The sequence below is a fragment of the Acomys minous genome (assembly GCF_964271855.1).
Source record: "Acomys minous genome assembly, chromosome: 12".
Classification (NCBI taxonomy): domain Eukaryota; kingdom Metazoa; phylum Chordata; class Mammalia; order Rodentia; family Muridae; genus Acomys; species Acomys minous.
Window position 1 is genome coordinate 26,520,625 of NC_140493.1, and position 26,069 is coordinate 26,546,693.

Genomic DNA, 26,069 nt, shown 5'->3' on the forward strand with positions numbered 1-26,069 from the left:
GGCATCTGTGAGGTTTGCTTTCCCATGTCTACAACAGAACCCTTAAGTGCACCAGAAAACACAGACCTACCGAACAAAATGTCTACACAGTCAGTGGAGACTAGAAAACACAGACGTGGTGGCCACCTCCACTCATAGGCCAGAATCGGGACAGAAGGGCACCTTCCACGGTCCCTGGAACTGGGTCTGTCTGTGATCATGGCCGATCCCCCTGTGTCTACCCTTATCTCTAGATTTCCTGAAGAAAACAACTAACCAATCACTCTGGGGTTCAAATGTGTGTTGGCCAGCAGTTTTTACTTGCTTTGTTTACAGATATGCAGTGGTCAGTCTGGGGTTGCCCTGAGCCTCCAAGTCCACAATGTACTTGCCATCTAAGGCCTGTCCATCCCTGGGCCTCTGAGTTGTGGCACTTGCCCCAGACCGTGACTCTTTAATTTGTGCAGCCTTCATCCCAGTCTCTCCCAGGCCTCGCCCCTCTTAGGAGCTATCCTGAAACCCCAGCCCTGAGTCTGGGGTCTCCCAGGGATCCTGGATGAGCCTCTAACTTTTATGGAGTTCAAGACCCCCAGGAAAAGACCACAGACCCAATGGGGATTATATTTAGTTACATTTATTGAAACTGCTGTCAGGACAGCAATGTCTGAGCCAAACTAGAGACTGCCCTGCGAAGTGGGTGAGGGAGGGATTTTTAAAGGGAAGCCCACAAGAAGACTTCATGAGTATCAGCAAAAATAAGCCAGGGGCTGCGCTGCTCTGCCAAGACCTCAAAAAACAGTCCTTGAATGTCTGCACAAGCAGGGTACAGAAGCCAAAAAGCAGTTAGGCATAGCATACAAAGCAGATGTCGTGGCTGTACATTTCTGGGTGGGTGGGTAGGGTCACTGAGTCAGGTTTATTGGAACTTATCTTCTTCCAGGGACTGGCGTTAGAGACAAGTGGCTAGTGGGTGTCAAAATGGATACCTAGCATAAAATGGAGTTCCTTTTCAGCCATCACATGTCGTGCCGTGTACCTTTAAAGCATCCCCATTTCACTCAACAGGAGCAAGCTTACCCACAAACTTTACTGGGGTGTGCGCTATTCATGGTAGTGCACCCTCTGGTGCTGGATCAGCTGAGAGCTCTGGCCGAAAGCTTTGCCACAGGTGTCACAGGTAAAGGGCTTCTCGCCCGTGTGAGTCCGCAGGTGCCGGAAGAAGTGGGAGCGGCCTCGGAAGGCCTTGCCGCAGTCTTCGCACTCGTAGGGCTTCTCGCCCGTGTGGATGCGCTGGTGCTCGATGAGCACAGAGCTCCAGATGAAGGCCTTGCCGCACTGGCTGCAGACGTACGGCTTCTCCCCGGTGTGCAGCCGCTGGTGTCGCACCAGGTTGGAGCTCTGGCTGAAGGCGTGGCCACACTCCCCGCACTTGTAGGGCTTCTCGCCATTGTGGATGCGCAGGTGCTGTGTGAAGTGGGAGCTATGGCTGAAGGCCTGGCCGCACTGGGCGCACTCGTAGGGCTTCTCGCCTGTGTGGATGCGGTGGTGCTGCATGAAGCCCCACCAGCTCCCGAAGCGCTTGCTGCACTCCTGACAGGCGTAAGGCTTCTCCCCGGTGTGGATGCGCTGGTGCTTCAGCAGCAGAGAGTTGTACTTGAAGCTCTTACCGCAGGCCTCACAGCGGTGGGGCTTGCTGCCTCTTGCGCTGGCCTGCTGGCGGTCTCGAGCCAAACTACTGCCCAGTTCAGCAGTCTTCTTCTTGGCGCTGCTGCCCTCGGTCCCTGGAGCTCCCTGGGGCAAGAGTACCATGTGCCAAGTGTCTCTTTTCTGAGAGCTGGGCATGGCTCCTGGAGGCAGGCCTGCTGACTGCTCCACGCTACATTCCTGGTCAAAGCTGTCCCCACATGTAGACATGCTGGGAAGACTCTTCAAGAGGCCCCTCAGTGCCCGTCTGTCCGAGGCCAGCCCCTCTCCAGGACTGCGGGGGTTGAGAGAGGCTGGAGTCTTCTCAGGCTCCCACACAGAGTCTGCAAGAAGAAACGGCAGCTAGCTCCCAGCCTCACCCCTGCTGCTGGCATTCTAGGAGCTGAGCCCAGGGAAAGCCTGAATGAGGACAAATTCAGAGGAGGATGAGGCTGGCCCTGGGAGAGTGTGTGTGTATGTAAGGTGTGGCCTGGGGGTGTACCAGAGACTTATAAAGATGGCGTCAGGAGCAGCCAGGCCCCCCATGTGTCGGAGGCCCTGAGCCTGTGTAGGAGGCTCGCCGGTGGTTAATTAGTCCTGAGATACCTCTCTTAGCTGTGAGAAGAAGCACGGGTAACTATTAAGAGCTGGCGAGAAGCCCGGCGTGGTGGCGCACACCTTTAATCCCAGCACTCGGGAGGCAGAGGCAGGCAGATCGCTCTGAGTTCGAGGCCAGCCTCGTCTACAAAGTGAGTCCAGGACAGCCAAGGCTACACAGAGAAACCCTGTCTCGAAAAAACCAAAAAAAAAAACCAAAAAAAAAAAAAAAAAAAAAAAAAAAGAGCTGGCGAGGACCTGGAACATTGAGAGCTCTCAACAGCGGTCCTTCAGGCCGGGCCAGCCAGGAAGAGGCTCATTTCACCCTACAAAGTCAGGTGACAGGAGTGCCTGAGGGATGGGATCCTTAAGGGCATAGGCCTGATCCACAGTTACATAGGGGCTGGCTACGGCCCCGCTCAGTCACAGTCACAGCCCCCGCCCAGCCAGCCTCTACGGGTAGACAAAACTAGGAGTTAGGCTCAAGCAGAGTCCCAGGCAGCATGGCCCTGGCCTTTAGCAGGCCCAGGGATATGCTGAGCGTTCCATCCAGCTGAGGGCTCTCAAGGCTGCCTAGGGCAGGACGGAGGCTGCTCACTCACCAAGCCAGTGTGACCTCTACATCCTCTGTGTCTTGGAGGCCTGGGTCTGCTGCCTGGGAAGGCACCTCAGGGCTAGAACAGGGAGAGTCCAGAGGGCGGCATCTCTGCCCCTTCCCTCCTTCCTGAACGTAAGAGTAGGTCTCCAAGGCTCTGGGCCAAGGTGCTGGCATGCAGCACACCCCCTCACCTACCCAGCATCTCCTTATACCCACAAGAAGTTCAGCTGGATGTAGTACCACGGCACTGGCTTCCCCATCAAGGGACTTTTCCTGAGGCCCTGGCTTTGGGACCATATTCTTCCTCAGTTCTGGAGGCAGGCACAAGCCCAGGTGCCCACACAGCTCCTGTGCTCACCCCACGCTTGCTGATGGCCTGGCTGACTCTAGTCTGGCCTCCTTCCCGTCCATGCCTGCTCACTGCACTCAGCAGCTGCCCCAAGATCTCATCTTCTTAGTTCTCAGCATCACAAGGCAGCCATGACTCCTGATCCGTGCCTGCAAGGTCAGAGAGGTTGTAGAAGGACTGCTTTATCCCTTAGAGCCCAGCCAGCCGCCCGCTCTGAGATGGTTAGCCAGGGCGGACTGGGCTGTGGCTTGGAGCCTGAAATGACTGTACAAAGGTCACCCTGCATGTTGTTGGGACCTAGATGTCCTGGATGGGCCTCTTTGGGAACCCAAGGTTCCAAGAAGTCCCGGCAGAACTTCTGGCAGGTTTCAGAACATTGGGGACTTTTCTGGTAAGGAATCTGTGGAGTGAGTCCGAGTGGGATACCACATGGTAATGCCAGGGATTCGGTAGGCTAAGCGGGAAGACCTCAAGTTTAAGGTTAGCCTGGGCAACACCGTAAGACCCTGACTCAACAAGAACAAAAGACAAACAAAAATGGAATCCGTGGGCCTTCGACAGTAGGAGAACAATCTGGGCTCTGAGAGGCAGCCTTGCCCTTGCTGGTAGCTAGGAAGCAGATGCAGGGAACCACCCATCTCCTGTGTGTCTGTGCAAGGGGGGATGGCAATTCTCTCACCTACATCCAGATGCTCACGGCTTTCCCACACTCTACTGTGACTTGGTAAGATATCTTCCACCAACAACTACACCTCAGTCCAGAACTCACTTTGCCGCTTCGTTCACACGCTCACCGGGAACAGCATGATGCTGGAAGACCCTGCCTAAGAATTGTTCTAGGGACAGGCAGCCGACAGGACAGGGCTTGGGGTTCCTACCTGGTCTTGGGTTGACCCCTGTGGTTCCTTAGAGAAGCGCGTGTGATCTCTCTGCGCTCATCCGTGAGCATCCGTCTATAAGCTGCGGCTAGGCTTCAGCATCACTTAAGAGAGCCCGGCAGAGCACAGGTGCCGTCCGTAAACCCCAGCTGCACTGTACCAGCCACTAGAATTCTAGGCCCCCATGGGGATCTTTTCCTCACTGGTATCTCCTGAATGGTGAGGCTCCCTGTGTGACTCAGGGATGAAGCCTCTGGGCTACATGGCTTCTGAGACATACTCAGTGCTATGACAGGGTCAGGACCCTAATACTTAGACTTTACAAGCTGACAGATGAGGCCACTGCAAGGTTGGCAGCTCTGTCCTTGTAAGTCAGCAGGCAAGCATACCCAGATTAGGCAGGCAAGGGTGCTGCCTCACTTCCTAGCCTAGGACATGGTGCCAGAGGGGGATCTTCTCCTAACACTGGGCCCATTCTGAGGCTGGTTTTCCTTTTATACTGAGGAAGACACATACCCAGGGGGCTGTTCCCTTGGGAGTCAGAGCATGACCTCAGCTATTGCTGCCTTCCACCACTCCCTCAGGGCTTTTCCCAGAGGCCCCAGTGCTGAACGAAGCTACCTAAGTCATCCCCACTGCCCCTACCCACTTGCAGGCCAAGACACAGGTCAGACCAGTCTCCTGGGGTAGAGGTAGGGTAGAGGGGGATAGCAGTCTGAGGCAAATACCGTGAGGGTGCCCATGGAGTGCCACATGGTGCTGGTCTCCAGGAGTCCCTGGTGATGAGACACTGTTGGGTGACAAGGCAGGAGTGGGCTCTTCAATGTCCTCTAATGCTGCCATCTTTCTGAGACCTGCTCAAGGAGTGTGCACCTGGGACCTGAGGAAAAGGAAAACCAAGGTAGATGACAGGAAGAGAGAATGCTGCTCACTAGCACCATGTCGGTGTGGAACCCTCATCCGTCCTGGCAGCATCACTACTAGCAAGGCAGCGGCTCCAAAGCTCTCCTCAGTACAGTACCCTATGTGTCCTTCCCAACAGAGCCTGTGGAGGAAAGAATGCTTATTCTTCCAGCGAATACTCCTGCCCCACAGTTGAGGTTCTGCCTCCCGGGAGTGTGAGGCACGAGGATTCTAAATCTAATATTTAAAGAGGTTACTTCATGAAAATCAGAAGGGATATATTTCCAGAGGGAAAAACGTTTCCTCGGTTTTGTGTGTGTCTCGGTTGATTGAATGCTTGCTTAGCATGCCTTAAGCCCTGGCCCAATCACCAGCACCACAAAAACTGGGTGCGGTGGAGCATGACTTTAATCCCAGCACTTGGGAGATAAAGACAGTAGAATAGTAAATTCAAGGGCATCCTTGGTTTCATAGCAAGTTCGAGGACAGCCTGAACTACACGAGACTCGAGAAAAATTTTAAAAGAGGGAGGGCAGTTTTCCTTAACTTGGTTTGCTATAAATGGACAGAGCCCAAAGAGAGAGGCTGGTTTTCTTGTATAAAGTGACACGGGGAGAAAGGATGACTGGGAACACACAGGGGACGAGGTGCAGCAGCACCCGCTGGGTACAGGCTCGGGGCGGGCACTGTGGCGCCGCCCTGCTGGGCTCCCTGAGGTTGAAACCACTCAGAGGCTACGGGCGGAGCTAACCGAAGCCACCGCAGGGGAAGCAGGCAGGAACCCACACGGATGAACCGTAGGGTCCAAGTTAGATGCACTGGGAGGGGCGACCACTCACCTTGCGAGAGGGAGGAGGCCGCCCGCGCACCGGCCGGAAGTGCTCCGCCTCTGGAAGGTCCCGCCCCTCAGATTCCGGGACGCTCTGGACCCCGGAGGACCAAGCGTCTGTGGCCTCCTGGCACGCAAATCCTTTACTCAGTGTGGCTTCCCCGCCGAGGGTCCCTGCCTCACAACCCAACACAGTCCGAAGGATTTGTTTTCAAGTTAGCAGAAAAGCCCGGCAGAGGCATCAGAACCTGGGTGTTGGGACGCGGAGGATGTCACAGCGGCATCCTTGAAATTGGCCCCAACTAGGACCAAACATGATGCCACAGGCTGCAGCTGACCTTACCTGGTCTTGCCTAGTTTGTCAGGGATATGACCTTGCATGTGTTGTAAGAATTCTCGCTGCAAACAGATTTTCATAACCAGAGCCAGTGCCAGTAGGCTGGAAGCTACTGTTCATTGTGACTAAGCCACTGCCAAGTTGTAATGGAGTTCAAGACAGTGGGAAAAGACCCCTAGACTTAATTTATTTTATAATTAAGCAAAAATTTAAGGCTGCTAGCAGGGCCACAGTCTCTACCCAAATCAGAGACGTGCTGTCCAGAAGCGGGTGCAGGAAGACGGGCATTTAAGGAGGAAAACCACAAGATCTGTTTTGTTTTGCCAAGATTAGTTGATGAAGGTGACCTCCAATAGTCCTTGAATGCCTGCATAAGCAAGTTATAGGAGCAAACCACCAGTTAGTCATATCATAACAAGCCAGATGGCCGTGGCTGCACATTTCTTGAGGGAGGGGGTGTCAAGGAGTCAGGGTTGGGGAGACCTGTCTTCCAGGAACTTGAGTCTGAGACAAACAGCTATTAGGTACCAGATATTAGGTACCAGACTGGATTTCTATATGGAATTTCATTAGCCATCATGCATCATTCTAGGCACTTGTCCCTATGGTTAAGGGATAGGGACACACACACACACACACACACACACACACACACACACACACACACACGGAGATTCTGGGGAAAGATGCTAATCTAGTAGCCTTCCCTGCTTACGTCTGTCAGGCCTGGGGACCCCTGGCCTTCACACGCAGATGCTAACGCAGACCCTTCAGCTTGGTTCTTGGATTTACACTCTTAAATGCAAAGTAATAGACAAGGCCTCAGCTGGGTTTGTAAGGTTAGAAAATTAGGACACACTCAGTTTGTTCACTCAGCCGGCTACCCAGCCTGATTGATTACAGCTGGCCCTCTGGGGAATGCAGAGTAGGTTCCATCTCACCCAGTCGACACATGAACCTCTTAAGCGGCTCCAGGCAGGAGGGTTAGTCAACCCCAGAATCACTCATACAAGGTTCTAAGAGCCCTCCACACACACACACACACACACACACACATGACTGGGCAGTGTAACACTAAGGTCGCAGACCTTAAAACAACTGACTCCATGGTGGAAGTACCGTTCAGGCCATAAAACGCAGCACGTAGACATCACCCACCTGCCAAAACAAAAACAAAGACCTAATTCATCTGAGTCCGCACTTCTGGGAACTCTCTAAATGTTTTATCTTTGCTTTTTGGCTTCTATAGTTCTGCTTCTGGTTAACTGTTCTTGTTAATTCAAGTATGTCAACCAAGGATATGGTTTTCGTGCTTAAAAACTCACCCTGAAAAAGGCTTGCTGCTACACTGGGCTCCCGAACACCCAGTATAGTCACTGGCTGGCTAATAAAGACTTTCTGATGGCTTAAACCCAAGTCCAAGCAGTCTTCTCTGTTGAATACCCCACATTATTTCTGGAGGTCCCACAGAGATCTGACCCTGAGACACCTGGGGCCACGGGTGTCTCAGATGCTTTCAGAGCAAGCAATGGTCAGAAAGCTCCTAGGGGGTACACAACCTGAGATGTTCTAGGTCCTCAGGACTTCCTTTGATCTAACACTTTGGAGGGGTCTGACACTTCCACTCCAAAAGGAAACAAATTAGAAAGGCGCCTGGTCTGTCACTTCTGGTTAAGGTGCTTTCTGTTGCAATATATGGGAAAGGCTGAACGTGGCTGTGCCCAGGATCCCTGTGAGATGTCACTGGATTCCTCCTGTCTGTTCAAGTGTATTGAATGTGTGGCGGCCACCCCCAATTGCTTTATTGTGTGTCTCTTTGTGTGTACGCGTTTCTGTCAGCTCTGTTTCCCCATATAGACCAATGGCTGTTAGACACTCCCCACCCCCTCCCAGCTTAAGAGCTGGGCCTTTTGTTGGGGACCCAAATTCTTTTGGCTCTGCCAGGTTGCCCCGAGAGACCAAAAAGCCCCTTGCCTGTCCTTGACTCCTGGTCCCTGTGTGGAGGTGGGGAGGGGCCAGGACTCTCACCCAAGACCCCCCCTCCCCACCCCCATCTGAGCAGAGTGCACATAGGGAGGGGGAAATTGTTCCCTGCGGGGCATTCTGCTCCCCAGCCTGCTCTAAGCAGAACAAGGGAAGGAGGCAAGAGAAGGCTCCATCCACTCCTTCCTCTTTCATGAATTACATCTCCTTTTCAACAAAAACTCACCATTCTTTGGGGGGGAAAAAAAGAGTGGGAAAACCGCTCCCAGGCTGGGGAGTGGAGGAGGGGAGTCACAGCTGGACAATGCAGCCTGGATAGAATGGATTTTCCCCCCTTCTGTCCAACACTGATGAAGGAGGCTGTGAAAATGGCCCCCATAGGCCCACAGGGAGTGGCACTATTAGTAGATATGGCCCTATTGGAGTAAGTGTGTCACTTAGGGGTGGGTTTTGAGTTCTCAGATGCTCACTTCCTGCTGCTTGGTGATCAAGATATAGAACTCTCAGCTCCTTCTCCAGCACCATGTCTGCCTGCACGCCGCAGCTATGTTTCCCACCATCATTTATTACAATGGACTAAACCTGTGAAACTGTAAGCCAGCCCCAACTAAATGTTTTCCTTTGTAAGAGTTGCTATGGCTACGGAGTCTCTTCACAGCAATAGAAACCCTAACTGAGACAAAGATTTTGTTTGTTTGTTTGTTTGTTTGAGACAAGGTTTCTTTGTGTAGCCTTGGCTGTCCTGGACTCACTTTGTAGGCCAGGCTGGCCTCGAACTCACAACGATCTGCCAGCCTCTGCCCCCTGAGTGAAGACAGAGGTTTCAAACATTTTTTTTTGTTAGGTCTTTTTTGAAAGGTGTAAAGATAGCTGCTAAAAAGATTCCTTTGTAAGCTGGGCATGGTGGCTTTTAATCCTGACACTTGGGAGGCAGAGGTAGATGGATCGCTGTGAGTTCGAGTTCATCCTGGTCTACAAAGTGAGTCCAGGACAGCCAGGACTATACAGAGAAACCTTGTCTCAAAAAACAAAAACAAAAACAAAATTAGCTAATATTTAACAGTAGAACTAGATTCCAGTAGCTGGAGGCAGCTGTTTAAGAACAAAGAACTGATTGGGAGCCGAGACCTTTTCCATAAACCACTGTCACCTTCTCTGTTGATGAGACACATTTAGACTTACACAACTCAGCAAAGTTTAGTGTCCTGCCCTCTGTCAGAAAAATTATCTTCTTGTTGAATGCCCTGCCCCCAATCAGAGGATACAGGTGGGCTACCTGTCAGATGGACAACAAGGATTCCCAGGGGTAGAGGCAGAGGCCAACCTACCAGGACTGGCCCAAGACCAAGTTCCTATAATTGTTCAACCTGGTTCAGCCACCCCCATGCAGAGCAAACAATACCCAATGACCCTGGAAACACACAGTCCATACTATCAGGCGTAGAGAGAGAGACATCCTGGTGCCCTGCCAGTCACCCTGCCATACACCTCTCCTGCCTGGGAAGAAACCTGGGACCTCCAGTTCTCATGGGTCTGATTCTTCTGAAGAAACAGGTGTCCACTGTCTTGGACCTGAAAGATGCTTCGGGCTCCCATGGGCAGAGCTTTTACACGGCCAGAGCGAGAGAGAGGTTACAGCAGACAACTTACCTTGACCAGGTTGCCCCAAGGATTGAAAATTTCTCCAATCCTGTTTGATGAGACACTAACTGCTGACCTGCTGCTCTTCCATCAGATGTTTCCTGGGACCACACTCTACAATACATGCTCTTATATACCCTGTCATACTTCCTCCTCACCTCTAAAACTAAATAAATTATAAGGGCCACTGAGAGACTGCTGAGTTACAAACCGTGGGCTACAGAATGTCAGCTAAGGTTGTTTACAAGTTCCTAGATGCGGCTAGGTATTGCTGCCTCTGGATCCAGAGTCTGTGGAAATAGCAAAGCCTCTGTATACCAGCACTGGGAGAGTGGGTGGGTGGGGGGACAGGACACTGAGCTCATAATCTGGACTGAGATGAAACAAAAGTATTTGAGGCTTTAAAAGCAGCTCTGGTTTTGGCTCCAGCCCTAGCACTTCCAGATGCCTCAAAACCATTTAAACTGTTTCTTAGGGTTTTAATGCTGTGAAGAGACACCATTGTTGGTTCAATTTTCTTAGCCAATATATTTTATTAACAACTTAGTGACCGAGCATACGTCACTTATAACCCGACTAACCAAAACAATAGGAAATGAGGATTAATAGACACAATAACAAAACCATAAGGATATCAGTTCCAAGAAACGATTCTCCTGGTGCAATCTGCAGGATTTCTTCTGCTGGAACCTAGAGTAACCAGAACCCAGAACCTCAGCAGGAGCTGGAGCCCCGAAGCCTTCCCTTGAGCGGTTCTCTCTAGGAGCATCTTGAAGTGCAGCAATAAACAGCCAAAACTATCCCAAGTCTCCAAAAAGCCCCAGCTTCTAGTGGATTAACCTCACCTGTTCTCTCATGGAACCATTCCAACCCTGCACTTGGGATCCTAAAAAACAGGTGTATCTCTCCTTCACACCGTGACCAAAAGAACTCTTATAAAAGGAAAATACTTAGCTGGGGCTGGCTTACAGCTTCAGAGGTTCAGTCTGTTATCATCACGGTGGGAAGTGTGGCGACTTTCAGGCAGCCATGGTGCTGGAGGAGCCGAGAGGGCTACATCTTGATCCACAGGCAGCAGAAGGAGACTGTGTGTCATACTGAGAGTAGCTTGAGCATAGGAGACCTCAAAGCCCGCCTCCAGTGACACACTTCCTCCAACAAGACCACACCTACTCCTAATAGTGCAGTTCCCTATGGCCAGACATTTAAGGAGTCTACGGGGGCCACTCCTATTCAAACCACCATACTCTGTTTGTCCATGAAACAAAGTCATTTACAAAGGGATTTTTTTTTTTTTGAGACAGGGTTTCTACAAGTCCTGGCTGTCTTGGACTTGCTTTGTATGCGAAATCACAGAGATCTGCCTGCCTCTGCCTCCCAAGTGCTGGGATTAAAGGCATGTTACCACACCCGGCTCTACAAAGGGATTTTTTTTTTAAAAAAAGATTATTTATTTATTATTTATTCAATGTTCTGCCTGCACGTGAACTTGCACGCCAGGCCAGAAGAGGGCACCAGATCTCAGTATAGGTGGTTGTGAGCCACATGTGGTTGTTGGGAATTGAACTCAGGACCTTTAGAAGAGCAGACAGGGCTCTTAAACCACTGAGCCATCTCTCCAGCCCTACAAAGGGATTTTTAAACCCAAAATCTGGGGCCATGGACGCTTCCTGTGATATAGCTGTCCAAAGGATTGGCTTGTGTAGCCCTATAGTACGGCCCACCTGTCTAAGCTGTGGCAGCTACTGCTAGTCCAATGAAACAAACAAACAAGTTAATTCCAAGTCAGGATCTCATAGCACTCCACACCAGAGGCCACCTGAGGAACACCAGAACACTGGCTGTCTGATGCCCGCGTGACCCAGTACCAGGCCCTGCTCCTGAACCACCAGCTCTAGTTTGAGAGACCCACAGCCATCAATCCTGCTACTCTCTTCCCTGATAACGGCCCACAGGTGCCCATCCATAATTGTTACAGAAAGATGAAAGCAGGTAAGTGGGAACGACTGTGGTTACCTTAACTGCAATAATTTTGGCCCAAGCCAGGCACCTCAGCCCAGCGAGCAGAACTGGCCAATCAGATCCAGGCTCTCAGATGGGGAAAGGAAAGCCCACCACCATATACACAGTCAGTTGCTATGCTTTTACTACCACATATGTCCATGGTATGATCTACAGAGAAAAGGTTTCTCACCACTTGGGGAAAGGACATTAAAAACAAAAAGGAAGGGCTGGAGAGATGGCTCAGAGGTTACGAGCACTGACTGCTTTTCCAGAGGTCCTGAGTTCAATTCCCAGGAACCGCATGGTAGCTCACAACCATCTATAGTGAGATCTAGTGCCCTCTTCTGGCTTGCAGGTGTACATGCAGGCAGAGCACTATATACAAAACAAACAAACAAGTAAATAAACAAATCTTAAAAAAAAAAAAAGGAGATCTTGGCACCCCTAATGGTCCTCCACTGCCTAGGATATCAAACGGTTGTTCCAGAAACAACTGGCAGGAAGCAGGTAACTGACCTTCACCAGGCTATTCATCTGGATCCACAAAACTTGCTGAGTTGCTCAGACCAAGGTATGCTGTACCTAGACTGGACAGCTTGGCACAGGATGCCTCGGCCAGAAGTCAGGTTTATACTCAAGTAAATCTGAAACAGAGGGTCCTTAACCAGGAAGGGGTCCAAATGAGAGGCCAACACCCTAGTGAACTCTGGGAAAACGACTTCACTGAGATCAGGCCTGCCAGGGGAGGACACAAGTACTTGCTAGTGTTTGTAGATACCTCTTCTGGGCGGGTATAAGTGTTCCTGTATCCAGACCGAAACTGCTCCAACAGTGGCTTAAAAGCTCCTCCAGGAAAAGCTCCCCTGATTTGCCTAGCCTGCAGCAATGGGGTCCAACAACAGCCCGACCTTCATAGCCAGTACCTCTTAATTAATAGCTATAGCTTTAGACATAGATTAAAAGTTCCATTGTATGTGCAAACTTTAGAATTCTGGGCAAGTAAAACAAAACAAAACCTAGGACATTAAAACAAAATGAAACAAACAAAATCCCCAAACTCTCAGAGTCCAGCAAAGGTTGCATAAACTTCCTCCTTTGCTTCATTTTGGGCCTATTGCCCAGATAGGGAGGGATTCACCCCTATGTGATTATATTTAGAAGGCTGCCCCACTGCTGTCTCAGCTCAGAGACCAGGAGTTGACAGAACTCTCTAACCACTACTTGTTTTAGGCTTAACCTTGATGGCATATGCAGAAGGCTAAAACTTGCCATTCTGTAAATGAATGTACTTACCATGACTAGAAGCATAGTTCTGAGCACATTAATGAATTTGATCATTTATAAGGTGACTAACCATTAATTTGTATGTCTTAATTATCTTTAACAGTTTACAACAATTTAGCAGCTTTTACAAGATTAGAATTTTACAGTTTTATCTCTGTTAAGTTTTATCCTTAAAAATTTGAAGATTTAATTGAAAATCCTCTAGCAGTAAAATAAAACTTTAAACCACAAGGGGACTGGGGACCTTACAAAACCATAAATACAGTCCACAAAGCGATTAGGAACCTTACTTGCTCTCCTTTTTAAAAAATCTTTTTATACAAAGATTTCTGTAAGACTCAATTTGTCCAAATAGCTTAACAAAGTTAGCAAAGACAAAGAGGCTAGGCCTTTATCTTTTTTTTTTTTTTTTTTTTTTTTTTTGGACAGGGTTTCTCTGTGTAGCCTTGGCTGTCCTGGACTCCCTTTGTAGACCAGCCTGGCCTCAAACTCACAGGGATCCACCTGCCTCTCCCGAGCGCTGGGATTAAAGGTGTGCACCACCACACCCATCCTTAGGCCTTTATCTTTAAGTCAGTTTCTGCTAGCCTGAATAGGCCTGAGGAGTTTATAAACCTTATTTGTCAAATATATCTTACTTATCAAACATGTTTTTTGTTTTTTTTTTAATCTAAAATGTTTTAGAAGCCTGGTATTGAACCCAGTTAGGAAAGACAAGTAGTTAGGCATGCATCTCTAAGTCAGTTTCTGTTAACCTGAGTAGAAATTAATAACCTTAGGAATTTATAAATCTTAATCATTAAACAATTCTTTGCTTGGAATTTTACAGCATCCTGGTGGCCCCCCAACTCCTGCCCTATATCACCCTGTCCCCACAATGATCCTCACATTTTTTTTGAAGAGCTCTGAATATTCACGACCTTGAATGGGGGAACTTTTTTTGTTAACAAAAACAAAAAGGGGGGAAGAAGTAAACACTGTAATTATATTTAATCATTTTAATTTTATATAAACCTTTTACTAAAAACTTAAAAAATTTAAGTGAGACATAACAGTAACAAATGAAAATAACCATTTGTTCTAAGAAATGTTTCCTAAGGGCTTGTTAGGTACTATCTAGAGCTTTTACCCAGTATACATTTTTTAGCCTGCATACCCTAATTATCCCAGAAAACTTTGAGCCCTCATGCAGTGAGGGAGGGCCTCACTGCAGACACCCATCTTTAAGGAGTGGCTGCAGCCAGGTGAAGGTCCAATGGCCTTGCCTGCTCCTCCTTTTTTGAAGGAATACTAACTTTTAACAAGCCCAGCTCTGATTATTTTAAGCAGGCATATCTACAGTTATTAGTGAGAGGCTTTATTTTGATTAAAGATTTATTTATTTTATGTATGAGTGCTCTCTTTTCAGGCACACCAGAAGAGGGCATCAAATCATATTACAGATGGCTGTGAGTCACCATGTGGTTGCTGAGAATTGAACTCAGGTCCTCTGGAAGAGCAGCCAGTGCTCTAAACTACTGAGCCATCTCTCCAGCCCCTTTATTTTTTTAATTTTTGTTTTTCAAGACAGGGTTTCTCTGTGTGGCCCTGGCTATCTTGGAGCTCACTTCACAGACCAGGCTGGCCTCGAACTCAGAGATCCACCTGTCTCTGGCTCACCAGTGCTGGGATTAAAGGTGTGCGCCACCACCATCCAGCTCGTGGGAGATTTTAAACTAAGGGTTTTATTTACTTTTTAACTACTTTGTGTGTGTCTGCAGATGGAGGTAGAAAACCTGAAAAGCTTCATAAGTTTTTTTTTCCTTATAAAGTCTTCAAGTTGCAGAATAATATAAGTGTCTGTAACCAATCAATCGCTCTGGTCATTAAACAGAAAAGTACAAAAACAAGACATCTGCGGGAACCAGGAAATGTTGGCATCAGGTTGCTTTTGTTTTACAGAGTTTTAACCATATCCAATTAGCTTACAAATCTTAAGGCACAGAATGTTTATGTAATAGTCTTACACATCTTGAGATAAGTTTGTATTTTAGCAAAAGTTTGAGTAAAACCAAGGCAAGGGGTGTGAGATGACCAGCGGTGGCCCTGGTGGAGCCGTCGGCATTCAGCTGCTTTAAAGCACCTGCTGCCTTTTCCTGGGATGTTTTGTTTTTCCTTTTCCTTCCAGAGGTAGAAGACCTGTCTGACCCAAGACAGAGATTTTGGAAAAAATGGCAGCTTTTAATAAAGTAGAACATCGCAAAGCTGCTAGTGGTGGTCGTGGTGATGGTAGTGGTGATGGTGGTGGTGATGGTGATGGTGGTGGTGGTGGTGATGGTGGTGGTGGTGGTGGTGATGGAGGTGGTGATGGTGATGGTGGTGGTGGTGGTGGTGGTGGTGGTGGTGATGGTGGTGGTGGTGGTGGTGGTGTGGTGGTGGTGATGGTGATGGTGGTGGTGGTGGTGATGGTGGTGGTGGTGGTGATGGTGGTGGTGGTGGTGATGGTGGTGGTGGTGGTGATGGTGGTGGTGGTGGTGGTGTGGTGGTGGTGGTGGTGGTGATGGTGGTGATGGTGGTGGTGGTGGTGGTGGTGGTGGTCATGGTGGTCGTGGTGGTGGTGGTGGTGGTGGTGGTGGTGGTCATGGTGGTCGTGGTGGTCATGGTGGTGGTGGTGGTGGTCTGGCTCCCATGTCTGAAACAAAACTTATATACGCACATTAGAAATCAAATTCATCAGACAAAAGCAAATGCCTTAAAAAGGCAGAATGTCCACACAGTGAGCCAAGACCAGACAAACACAGATGTGTGGTGACCACCTTCACCCATATACAGAACCAGGGGGACAGGAGGGCATCTCACTGTCTCTGCAGACAGTCTACATCACATCAGTTCTACTCCATGCCACCCCAGATATCAAGACTTCAAGAACAAACAAGTCATCAACTGGCCTGAGTTTCAAATGTGCATTTAAAAAAAAAAACTTTCCCCCCACCCTCCTTCAAGACAGGGTTCTTCTGTGTAGCCATGGCTGTCCTGGAACTTGAACTCCCTCTGTAGGCCAGGGTGGCCTGGAATTTGCAGAGATCTACTTGCCTCTGCCTCACAAGTGCTGGAAATGTACAAACATGGTGGTCATAGTTTGGGGTTCCCCTGGGTCTCCAAGTCCACCTTGGACTTGTCTCTACCTAGGACTACCCCAACATCCTGACCCTGAGCCTGGGATCTTCCAGGAACCCTGAACAAACCCCAAAATGCTGTGCAGCTCAAGACCCCTGGGAAGAGACCAGACTCAATCTGGAATATAATTAGTTAAATGTATTGAAACTGCTGATGGGACAACCACCTCTGGTCTAACTAGAGACTGCTGTGTGAAGGGGACGAGGAAGGATTTTAAAGGGGGAACCCACGTGCACAAGCAAGCCAGGAGCTGCGCTGCTCTGCCAGGGCTAGGTGGTCAAGGCGACCTCAAAACAGTCCTTGAATGTCTGCACAAGCAGGTTATAGAAGCCAAAAAGCAGTTAGTCATAGCATAACAAGCAGATGGTCACGGCTGGGGGGAGGTGTCACTGATCAGGGTTATTGGGAACTCATCTTCCAAAGGCTGCAGTTAGAGACAAATGGCTAGTGAGTACCTAGCACAACATGGGGTTTCTTTTGTTTTTGTTTTTTGTTTTTGTTTGTTTTTCAAGACAGGGTCTCTCTGTATTATCCTTGGCTGTCCTAGACTCCCATTGTAGACCAGGCTGGCCTCGAACTCACAGAGATCCGCCTGCCTCTGCCTCCCGAGTGCTGGGACTAAAGGCGTGTGCCACCACGCCCGGCCTAACATGGGGTTTCTTTAGTGATTACACTATCAGCACTGCCTGGGCCTTCTCATTCTGATTGTATTAATATAGGGCTCTGCATCCTAAACTATATGGCCACTTATGCAACATTAGTAAAATGGTCCTTAGCACTATCTACACTTCTTTAGAGTCAGATGAGTCCATGATTTGACTTATTCACTAAGACCAGAGGGGAATGTAACAGGGCCCCAGACCTTAACACAGCTGACTCCATGATGGAAATACTGTTCAGGGCAGAAAACTCAGCACGTAGACACCACTACTTGACAAGACAAAAAACAAAGACCTAATCCATCAAAGTCCATAGTTCTGTGAAAGTCTCTAAATGTACTAACCTTGCTTTTTGGCTTCTGTAGTTCTGCTCCTGGCTAACTGTTCTTGCTGAGGTGTGTCAACCTGGGATATGGCTTCTCTGCTTAAAAGCTTACCCCGAGAAAGGCTCGGGCCTACATTGGGATCCCAAACAGTGTAAGTTGCCGGCCGGCTAATAAAGACTTCTGCTTGGCTTAAACTCATGTCCCTGTAGTCTTCTCTGGTGGATACTGCCACAAGTGGTGGCCTGGAGAGAGTAGGCTTGATGTCCAAGATAACCCAAGGAGCTGCTATTAACGGAGGAAGAGAAGGTGATGATGGGGTGAGGTAAGACTATTCAAAAGAAATAGTGTGTGCAGAGGTCTTGAGGTGTGGGGGTGCTATCACCAGTAGTTTGGACCTGAGAGAGAAGGCAGGCTGGAATGTGGTAAGAGAAGAATAGAACAAGATGAGCGAAGGTCAGCCAGCCAACTCTGAAGCCACTATGCAGAACTTGATTTTATGCTAAGTATGTTGGGAGGCACTGAACCTACCGAAGGGGAGGGATGTAATTTTTAACACGTGTCTATGGCTGCTTTGCTTGTTTATATGTCTGTCTACCACTTGCATGCCTGGGCCTGTGGAGAGCCTGTGGAGAGCAGGAGAGGGAGACAGATCCCCTGCAACTGGAGTTACAGATGTTTGTGAGCTGCCATGTAGGTGCTGAGGATCACACATGAGTCCTCTGGAAGAGCAACCAGCACTCTTAATCCTTGAGCCATCTCTCCAGTCTCCCTTCCTCTTTGAAAATGCTGGGGATGGGACCCGGACCCAGGGTCTCAGGTACCCAAGTGCGTGTTTCATCCCTGGGCTACGCCGCCGGCTCTACCCTTCCTACCCCATTTTTGAGAAGAAGTCTCACTATTTTTATCCCAGCTACTCTCTTGCAAGCTCGCTTTATTTTAACGTTAGTCTTGGGAGGATGGACCAGAAACAAGAGGGCTCCCCTGGCGTTTCTGCGGCCTGTAAGCCCAGCTCAGTCCCTGGCTTCCTGAGTAACAAGGCACCAGCACTCCCTGTTGCTGTGGTGGGGTTGACCTGGGAACTATTAAGTTTGGTTAAATCCTTGCTTCTACCCACCAGATCTTCCAACAAAACTGTCCCCAGGCACTGTTAAGTGCCCCTTGCAGAATCACTCCTTGTTGCAAACTATCCTAAATGGACAATGAACACTTCTCAGTCTTTCCTCAGGGTCCCCACTACAGGAACTGAACAACTAACCAGACCTTAACCTGGCACCCTAATATCTGGGTCAGAGAGGCAGGAGGATGTTTCGCTGCTGTAGGGGTCCCTACTCTCACTCCCATCAGACACTCTAATTCTCACTGATGAATTACTTTCTTGAATTACATATTATACTTTCATGAGCTTGTCACTGGAAGCATCCTAGACACTTCCAAGAAGCAGTCACCAGCTGGGACTCTGGTCTTGTGGCTCATTGTCCCCAGTGGAGAAAGCAGGTAGCCTCCTTGAGGACATCCCTCTACTCTCTAGGGAACCCAACAGAGCACAGTAAGCAGGTTGGAAACACATTGACTTTTATGAGAAAATAGGCATCCAGCAGCAGCAGCAGCATCTACTCACAAGGCCATGGCAGCAACTGGAAGGCAATGTGGAGATCAGTGCAGCTGTCCATGGAGCTGAGGTCACTTACGAAGGAAGCCACCAAGTGCACAGCAAAACAGAATGTCTAGTCCAATGTGCACAACACTGACACAGCACCAAGGATATTACATGAAAGTAAGCATTAACGACTTTGACACAGAAACACCAGACTGGGACAGCATTGGCAGGCCATGGCTGTGGCTGTTAAAGAGGAATTTGCCACTTGCTGCCATTTAGCACAGTAGGGCAGGGCATACCCCACAGGGAACGTATAGGGTTTTAGCACACACAGGTGTCTCTGCACCAGCCAGATACAAGAAACATGAGGTCCCACCAGGTCACTGATGTGGCTGAGGTAAGGTGTGGACAGGCCAGCTGGCTGCTACCAGTTCAGAGGTGCCAGGAATCCTCTGCAGGTCCAGAGCCAAATGACTGCAGGGCAACAGCCTCACCTAGGTGCTGGCTGGGAGCTGCCACACGAAAACATCAGTGCCAGGGGATCTGAGACAGGAGAGAACAGTCTACTTGTCTTGAGAAAGCAAGCACCCAATTTCACAGGCACAAGGTTCTCAAAGAGGAGGCTGACGGTGGGTGCCACCTCTTGACCTAAGGGTAAATGTGGCACATGGGCCAATCTCCTTGTCTGCACTGTACCTGGGGTCCACAGCAGAGGTGACCCCATTCTCCTGAGTCTTCCTTAGAAGCCACAGAGCACCTGTCCCTTGAGTCAAGGTACACAGTCTTTCTTCCTAAGGCCCAGTCCTGACTTCCTCTCCACGCCATCTTGGTGTCCCAACTCACTGGCACAGTAAATGATTGTGTCTTGATGTCAAATGGGGATGGATCCAGGGTCAGGAGGAAGGGAGCCCTGGTATGCCCTGGAGCTACAGACTTCCAGGAATGGAGGGAGTCGGCTAGTCAAGGCTAACCCACTGGTCTCCCCAAAAGGAAGAGTCCTGGGCCAGCTCAGGCTACTTGACCCTCCCTAGAGGTAGCTCCTGCCTTCTCTCTTGGCTGAGAGGAGGCTGCAGGCATGGATGCTTGTGCAGCTCAAGCTCCCGTTCACTCGCTCCTTGTCAGGCAGTGAGTGCTCTCTGCTCTAAGTGAGGCTCCGCAGCAGCTGTGCTGGTCAGAACTCTTCCTGCAGGACAAGGCTCACTGGCTGTGGCAGCTGAGGTGCTGACAAGTGGAGTTGCCTTGTACTTCTCAGAGACTTCTGGCTGCAGTTGAGTGTGTTTCTGTCGTCAGAATCCCAGTGCCTTGCTGCAGTGCTCTTAGTTGCCCCAGGACACGCCTCAAGACATCTAGCTTGTTCCCAGGTGGCTGCTGCGTGTCTCACTGAAGAGCTGCTGCTGGGGACTCTTCAGGAGGCTGACAGTGAGCCAGAACTAACGGCGGCTCGTGAATAATGTGACGTGGCCATCGTAACATCACGGTGGCAACAAGTCAAAGTGCCCTGTAGTCAAGAAGACCTCCCTGAGCTCACCCACCTACAGCGTTCCTGTTGCCAGTGGACTCTGTGATGACAGCCTCCCTCCCTGGCGCAGGCCCCAGCGGCCTCTGCTGTGCCCTGTGATGGAGGTAGGCACTGACTCTCCTGAGTTCTCTGAGCTTCTTGCTGGGGAGATCTCATCTAGCGGCCTGGAAAAGACAAAAAGACAAACAACAGTCTGAATGAACGAGAGGAGGGCAGATCCTCACTCACCAGGAGATGGCGAACTGAGGGAAATGGGGGCGGCTTACTGCAAGTTGGTTCTGCTGGCTCCCCAAGGAAAGTGAAGCAGGCAGAGGGATGTGGGGCCCTAGCTGGGACGGAGACATGGGAGCACATGTGTGTGCTTAGAGGACAACACAAGCATCAGTCTGGACATCCTCCCTTTTCTTCTGGGGCTATACCATGACCTCCTCCAGCTGGTTTGGTACTTTCCCCATAATTGTGAATTGTGTTTGGAAAAAAACACAAAATCATTAACAACAACAAAAAACTTCCTTTCACTGTTTTCCATGCTGACTTTGCTGACTTTAGCTCCCCTGCCCTTGAATGGGATGCATCCAGGGCTAGCCTGCAGGCTAGCCTTCCATGTGTGTGAATGAATATCTGGTCTTATTAAGAATGCTAAGAAGGGACTGGAGAGATGGCTCAGTGGTTAAGAGCATTGTCTGTCCTGGAGGTCCTGAGTTCAATTCCCAGCAACTACATGGATAGCTCACAGCTATCCATAATGGGATCTGATGCCCTCGTGCAGATAGAGCAGCCATGTACATTAAATAAATAAATCTGAGAGGGGAGAGAGAGAGAGAGAGAGAGAGAGAGAGAGAGAGACAGAGACAGAGAGGAAAGAGAGAGAGAGAGAGAGAGAGAAGAGAGAGAGAGAGAGAGAGAGAGAGAGAGAGAGAGAGAGAGAGTGTGTGTGTGAAAACATAACAAGGGCTGGAACCCTGGCTGCTCTTTCAGAGGACCAGGATTTGGTTCCCAGCAACTACAAGGTGACTAACAACTAACTGTAACTAACTCCAGTTCCAGAGGATCCAATACCCTCTTCTGGCCCCTGAGAGCACTGCTTGCTGGTAAACAGACACACAGAAAATCATGAAACAGTGTAAAAGCATGCCAACATGCAGGAAGAGCTTGCATGCATTAAAACCACAGGCACAGCCTGTGCCATACTGGACTTTCTTTTTTCTTCTTTTTGAGACAGGGCCTCACTATGTTGCCCTGGAATTGGCTATATAGACCAGGCTGGTCTTGGACTCAGCCTACAGAGTGCTGAGATTAAGAGACGTGCACCACCATACCCGGCCACAGCTCAATGTTCACACGTTAAGTCACTGAATTCTAGCTGACTCGTTAGCGTCAGCACAGGTCTAGCAATACATGCAGCACTGCCAGATCAGGCAAGGAGACCTCAGCTGAAGGACTCGGCTCTCACCACCACCTTCCTCCTCAGGGGTCAAGACACTGGCTTTAAACGTGGCTCTTTGGCTATGTGTGGTGCTGTAAGCCTTTCCTCCCAGTGCCTAGGCAGCAGAGGCAGGTGGGTCTCTGCGAGTGGAGGCCAGTCTAGCCTACTCAAAACCAAAAGAAAATGAAAAGCAAAGAAACAACTTGATTCTTCTTTTCAAAGAGCCCTGGGCTGGGGTATAGCTAAGTGGCCTAAGTGGCAGAGCATTGGTCCAGTACTCACAGGACCCTGGGTTCTGTCCCCCAGTGCTCACAGGACCCTGGGTTCTGTCCCCCAGTGCTCACAGGACCCTGGGTTCTGTCCCCCAGTACTCACAGGACACTGGGTTCTGTCCCCCAGTGCTCACAGGACCCTGGGTTCTGTCCCCAGTGCTCACAGGACCCTGGGTTCTGTCCCCAGTGCGCACAGGACCCTGGGTTCTGTCCCCAGTGTACCCAGGACCCTGGGTTCTGTCCCCAGTGCTCACAGGACCCTGGGTTCTGTCCCCAGTGCTCACAGGACCCTGGGTTCTGTCCCCAGTGTGCACAGGACCCTGGGTTCTGTCCCCAGTGCTCACAGGACCCTGGGTTCTGTCCCCAGTGCGCACAGGACCCTGGGTTCTGTCCTCAGTACTCACAGGACCCTGGGTTCTGTCCTCAGTACTCACAGGACCCTGGGTTCTGTCCTCAGTACTCACAGGACCCTGGGTTCTGTCCCCAGGACCCCAAGAGTAAGACAATCCCTCCTGTCTGCCACCTAGCACTATTGCAGGTGTCTCTTAGGGCCAACATGGGGCGAGTATTTGACTGAACAGCATTCTGTGTCTGGGCCTTTCCTACACATCCTAAAATGTGGAAAAGACATCAAGGAATGAATTATTTGTAATCTAATCCAGAAACAGTCCACGTGGCCAGGTTAAGGGAGTGGCTGAGCCAGAGTCAGCTCTATTTCCCTAAGTCAACAGCTCCTTCTGCATCCACTTGTCACTGCCAATGACGTGTGGCTTGTCAGGGTACTGCACAAATCAGAAAAGACAATGCAGGCACCCCTTGGGTTGTGTGCGACTGATCTGGGCTGTTGTAGAGTCTATGTCCACACTGTCACTCTCCTGAAACATCAAACTGCAGAATGCACACTGTGCAGCTCCCTGCCATGGCCAGTCCAGTTCCTGCACCCAGAGATCAAGGTCTTTCTGGTCAATATATACTCCAGCTCCGAAGACTATGCCTACTAGCCTGCAAGCGCTCTATGGCTCAAACTCTCTCATATTCCTCATGAATAGGGCCAGGAGTGGTGGTCCATGCCTGTAAATCCCAGCACTCTGGAAGCAGAATCACGGTGAGTTCAAGGCCAGCATGGGCCAAGTGTCAGTTCTCAGCAGCCACAGCTACATATCAAGGCCCTGCCTTAAACAAACAAGCAAACAGGGAAGCACCCCTGCATCTGTTTTAACCAGGTCTGGTGCTTCATGCCTTTGAGTCCAGCATTCCAGAGGCTTAGGCAAGACTGTGAGTATAAGGCCAACTCAGGCCACGCGGTGAGTACCAAGACAGCTTGGGCTAAAGTGAGACCTTGCCTCAACAAAACAAAATAAACAACAAACAAATGGGTTGGCAAACAAACTACGGCAGCACCTCTTTCTGTCAAGTTTGGCGACACCCATTCATGCTATGCCATTTGTAAGGGTTGTGACAATATGTGCACAGGTGAGTGGCTGCAAAGACAAGAGCAAAATTCATGAGGGCCTCTGGGTGTGTATGAACACACACCCCCTGTCTTTGTGGCCTCCTGGGTGTATCTGAACACACTCTGCCTTTGTGACCCTTTTGGTGTGTATGAACACATATGATCTTTGGTTTCTTAAGGAAATTGTGACTCTGTACCCTGAAACCTTAGCACACATCCTTAAGGACAGGGCTATGGGCTGAGTCCAGGATGTTGTCATGCTACCTGGTAACACTCCAGGTTTCCAATGTCCCAGTAGTGTGTGGGCAGCTCCTCTAATCCAGGACCATCCTGCCTGAGTATGCTTTGCACACATCTACACCAGCGGATGCCCATTTTCTCACGATTTCACCTTACTAGATGTTCTTATTAGATTAAGCCTTCCTTTCCCATGGGATCAAGTCTGGTAAAATACTCCTGGGCTGCTGGCATAAGGAGAGTGCAGTGTGGGAAGACCCCCCCAGGGGGGAGCAGCACTGGTCCTGCTGGCGCCTCAGCTTGCACTTCCTGACAGTGTGTCAGCAAACCTGGCCAGGCAATGCCACAGGGGGCACTAGAGAAACACACTGCTTGTTTCAGCTTTTAGTAAGAGGATGGCTAACCTGCTATACTTGTTATTTTTCTCACTGTTGTGGCGACTGTCTGAAAAAAAAAAATCAACCAAGGGTTTCCTTGGCTCCCAGCTTGAAGGGATACAGACCATGATGGTGGGGAGTGTGACACGGTTGGTCACACTGCCTGTAATTGGGGAGCAGACAGACGAACGTTCAGGTTTCTTTTTAAATCTCTGTGTCTCTAGTGCTGCTATTAGCACTGTGGGGATCAGATGACAATTCCGAAGAGTTAGTTCTCTGTTGCCAGTTTTTGCGTGGCTTCCAGGATTAAACTCAAATTGCCAGGCTTCTTCGGCAAGTGTCTTTACCTGCTAAGCTGGCTCCATGGTCCAGCTTTCTCCTATTTATTTATTTATTGGTTTTTGGAGACAGGGCTTCTTTGTGTAGCCCTGACTGACCTGGACTCGTTATAGACCAGGCTGGCCTCAAACTCATAGAGATCCACCTGCCTCTGCCTCCTAAGGACTGGGATTAAAGGCGTGTACCACAATGCCCAGCCTATTTATTTATTACAGTATTCTGCCTGCACACCAGAAGAGGGCACCAGATCTCATTATAGATGGTTGTGAGCCACCACGTAGTTGATGGGAACTGAACCCAGGACCTCTGGAAGAGCAGACAGTGCTCTTACCCTCTGAGCCATCTCTCCAGCCCCAGAGCATACTTTTAAATCTATTTTACGAACCTTGGCTCCTTATGCCTTTAGCTCCCTTCTCCATCCCAATCCCTTGCAACTTTTATCTGTACCTTTCAACCCCCAAACACTAGCTAGGAGAGAAAGGTTGGCGGGAAGAAGGGGCGTAGGTCTCTTAGCTATTTCCTGCTGTTTAGGAACATTATTACTTGGGGCAATTCCAACCGTCGTAGTCATTATATTCAGCAGTCCAGCTAACCAGCTAACCAGCTAACCAGCCCACAACAAGCAGCAGCAGCCGCCGCCGCCTTCTCCCTCCTTGGACTCCCCTTCCTCTCAGTGCTCTGGCACTTACCCTCTCTCAGAGCCTTCAGAATTAAACTATCTGCAGCTGGCAAAGATCTTGCCTCTCTCCAAGCCTGCATGAGGCAATCATGGCTAACAGCTGTGGACAAACTAAAAGCAGCCTCATATCCCACACTTGGGATTAAAACAAAAACATATTTACGTAACATAACTGAGTTTTAAAAGAAACCAGAACTTTCACTACAATTATTAGTTATTTTATGTCCAAATCTCTGCCAACGTTCCCCCAACTTACCCTCATGGTCAGCAGTCAGTCTGCTATCCTTAGAACACAGACCTCACAGAGCACTTGGGACAGAGAGCAGAGAGAGCCATATGGTCTTGCCCTGGCAACTGGCAGGAAGAAGAACTGCCCTGAATAGCAGGGTGCCATGGGGCAGGGCCACAGATGTTTTTGAAGGGACAGTGGACAGAAGCTGCTGATGGCACCCTGGAGCTATAAGACCTAGTCTAAAGAATCTGCCACTATGGCAGGCTACAAGGGTCTGCTAAGACCATTTTTGGTGGGTCCAGGCTACTTGTCTAAGATGTGTGGCTGGGACAAAGGAACACAGTCCAGTCCAGTTCCAGGCCCAGGGGCTGAGCCCAGAGACTGTTTCAGTTCTCAAAAGAGAAACTTCAGGATCACAGAAATCAGCTGCACAGACAAGAGCAGGACCTGGTGCTTTCCAAGGGAATTGGGTCCTTATAGCTGGTCCGAGTGTTGCCTGCCACCCACTTCAGGGTTCCTCAGCCCTAGCAGACTGCATGGGTCTGGCCATGCAGAGCCAGAAGCCTTCAAAAGAACCGAGAAAAGCCCAGTGGATGGTGCAGGCAGCGGCAGCAAGAGGAAGGCAGTGACCCTTGCCAACAGGAGTGTCTCTTTAGCTGTTAAGATCTTGGTGACCCAAAGCTGTTCTAAAGATGGCCCTGAGTAGCACGTAGTAGTCTGGAAAGTGGCTGG

The 26,069-nt window shown here is 49.7% G+C and overlaps 1 protein-coding gene across 6 annotated transcripts; it reads right to left on the reverse strand.

The window, feature by feature from the left end:
• Positions 1–597: 597 nt before the first annotated feature.
• GLI4 (GLI family zinc finger 4) lies at positions 598–25,969 on the reverse strand. Of its 6 annotated transcripts, XM_084749288.1 has the most exons (5): positions 25,362–25,969; positions 18,825–20,486; positions 7,242–7,311; positions 4,813–4,964; positions 598–2,006 (listed from the first exon to the last, which is right to left on the reverse strand). In XM_084749288.1, the coding sequence occupies exons 4-5, from the start codon at positions 4,925–4,927 to the stop codon at positions 1,081–1,083; spliced, it is 1,041 nt and encodes a 346-aa protein (XP_084605414.1). In that variant the 5' UTR covers positions 4,928–4,964; positions 7,242–7,311; positions 18,825–20,486; positions 25,362–25,969; the 3' UTR covers positions 598–1,080. The 6 variants fall into 6 exon arrangements, with proteins under 6 accessions (XP_084605414.1, XP_084605415.1, XP_084605417.1 ...); XM_084749289.1 differs by lacking the exon at positions 7,242–7,311; XM_084749291.1 differs by lacking the exons at positions 18,825–20,486; positions 25,362–25,969 and adding an exon at positions 10,747–10,937.
• Between the last annotated feature and the right edge of the window lie 100 nt (positions 25,970–26,069).

Excerpts from the sequence above, each read along its gene's own strand:
- GLI4 (XM_084749289.1), bottom strand. The coding sequence starts at position 4,927 with ATGGCAGCATTAGAGGACATTGAAGAGCCCACTCCTGCCTTGTCACCC. Across the intron at positions 2,007-4,812 it reads ACTCCATGGGCACCCTCACG|ACTCTGTGTGGGAGCCTGAG; the intron begins GTATTTGCCTCA and ends TTCTTCTTGCAG.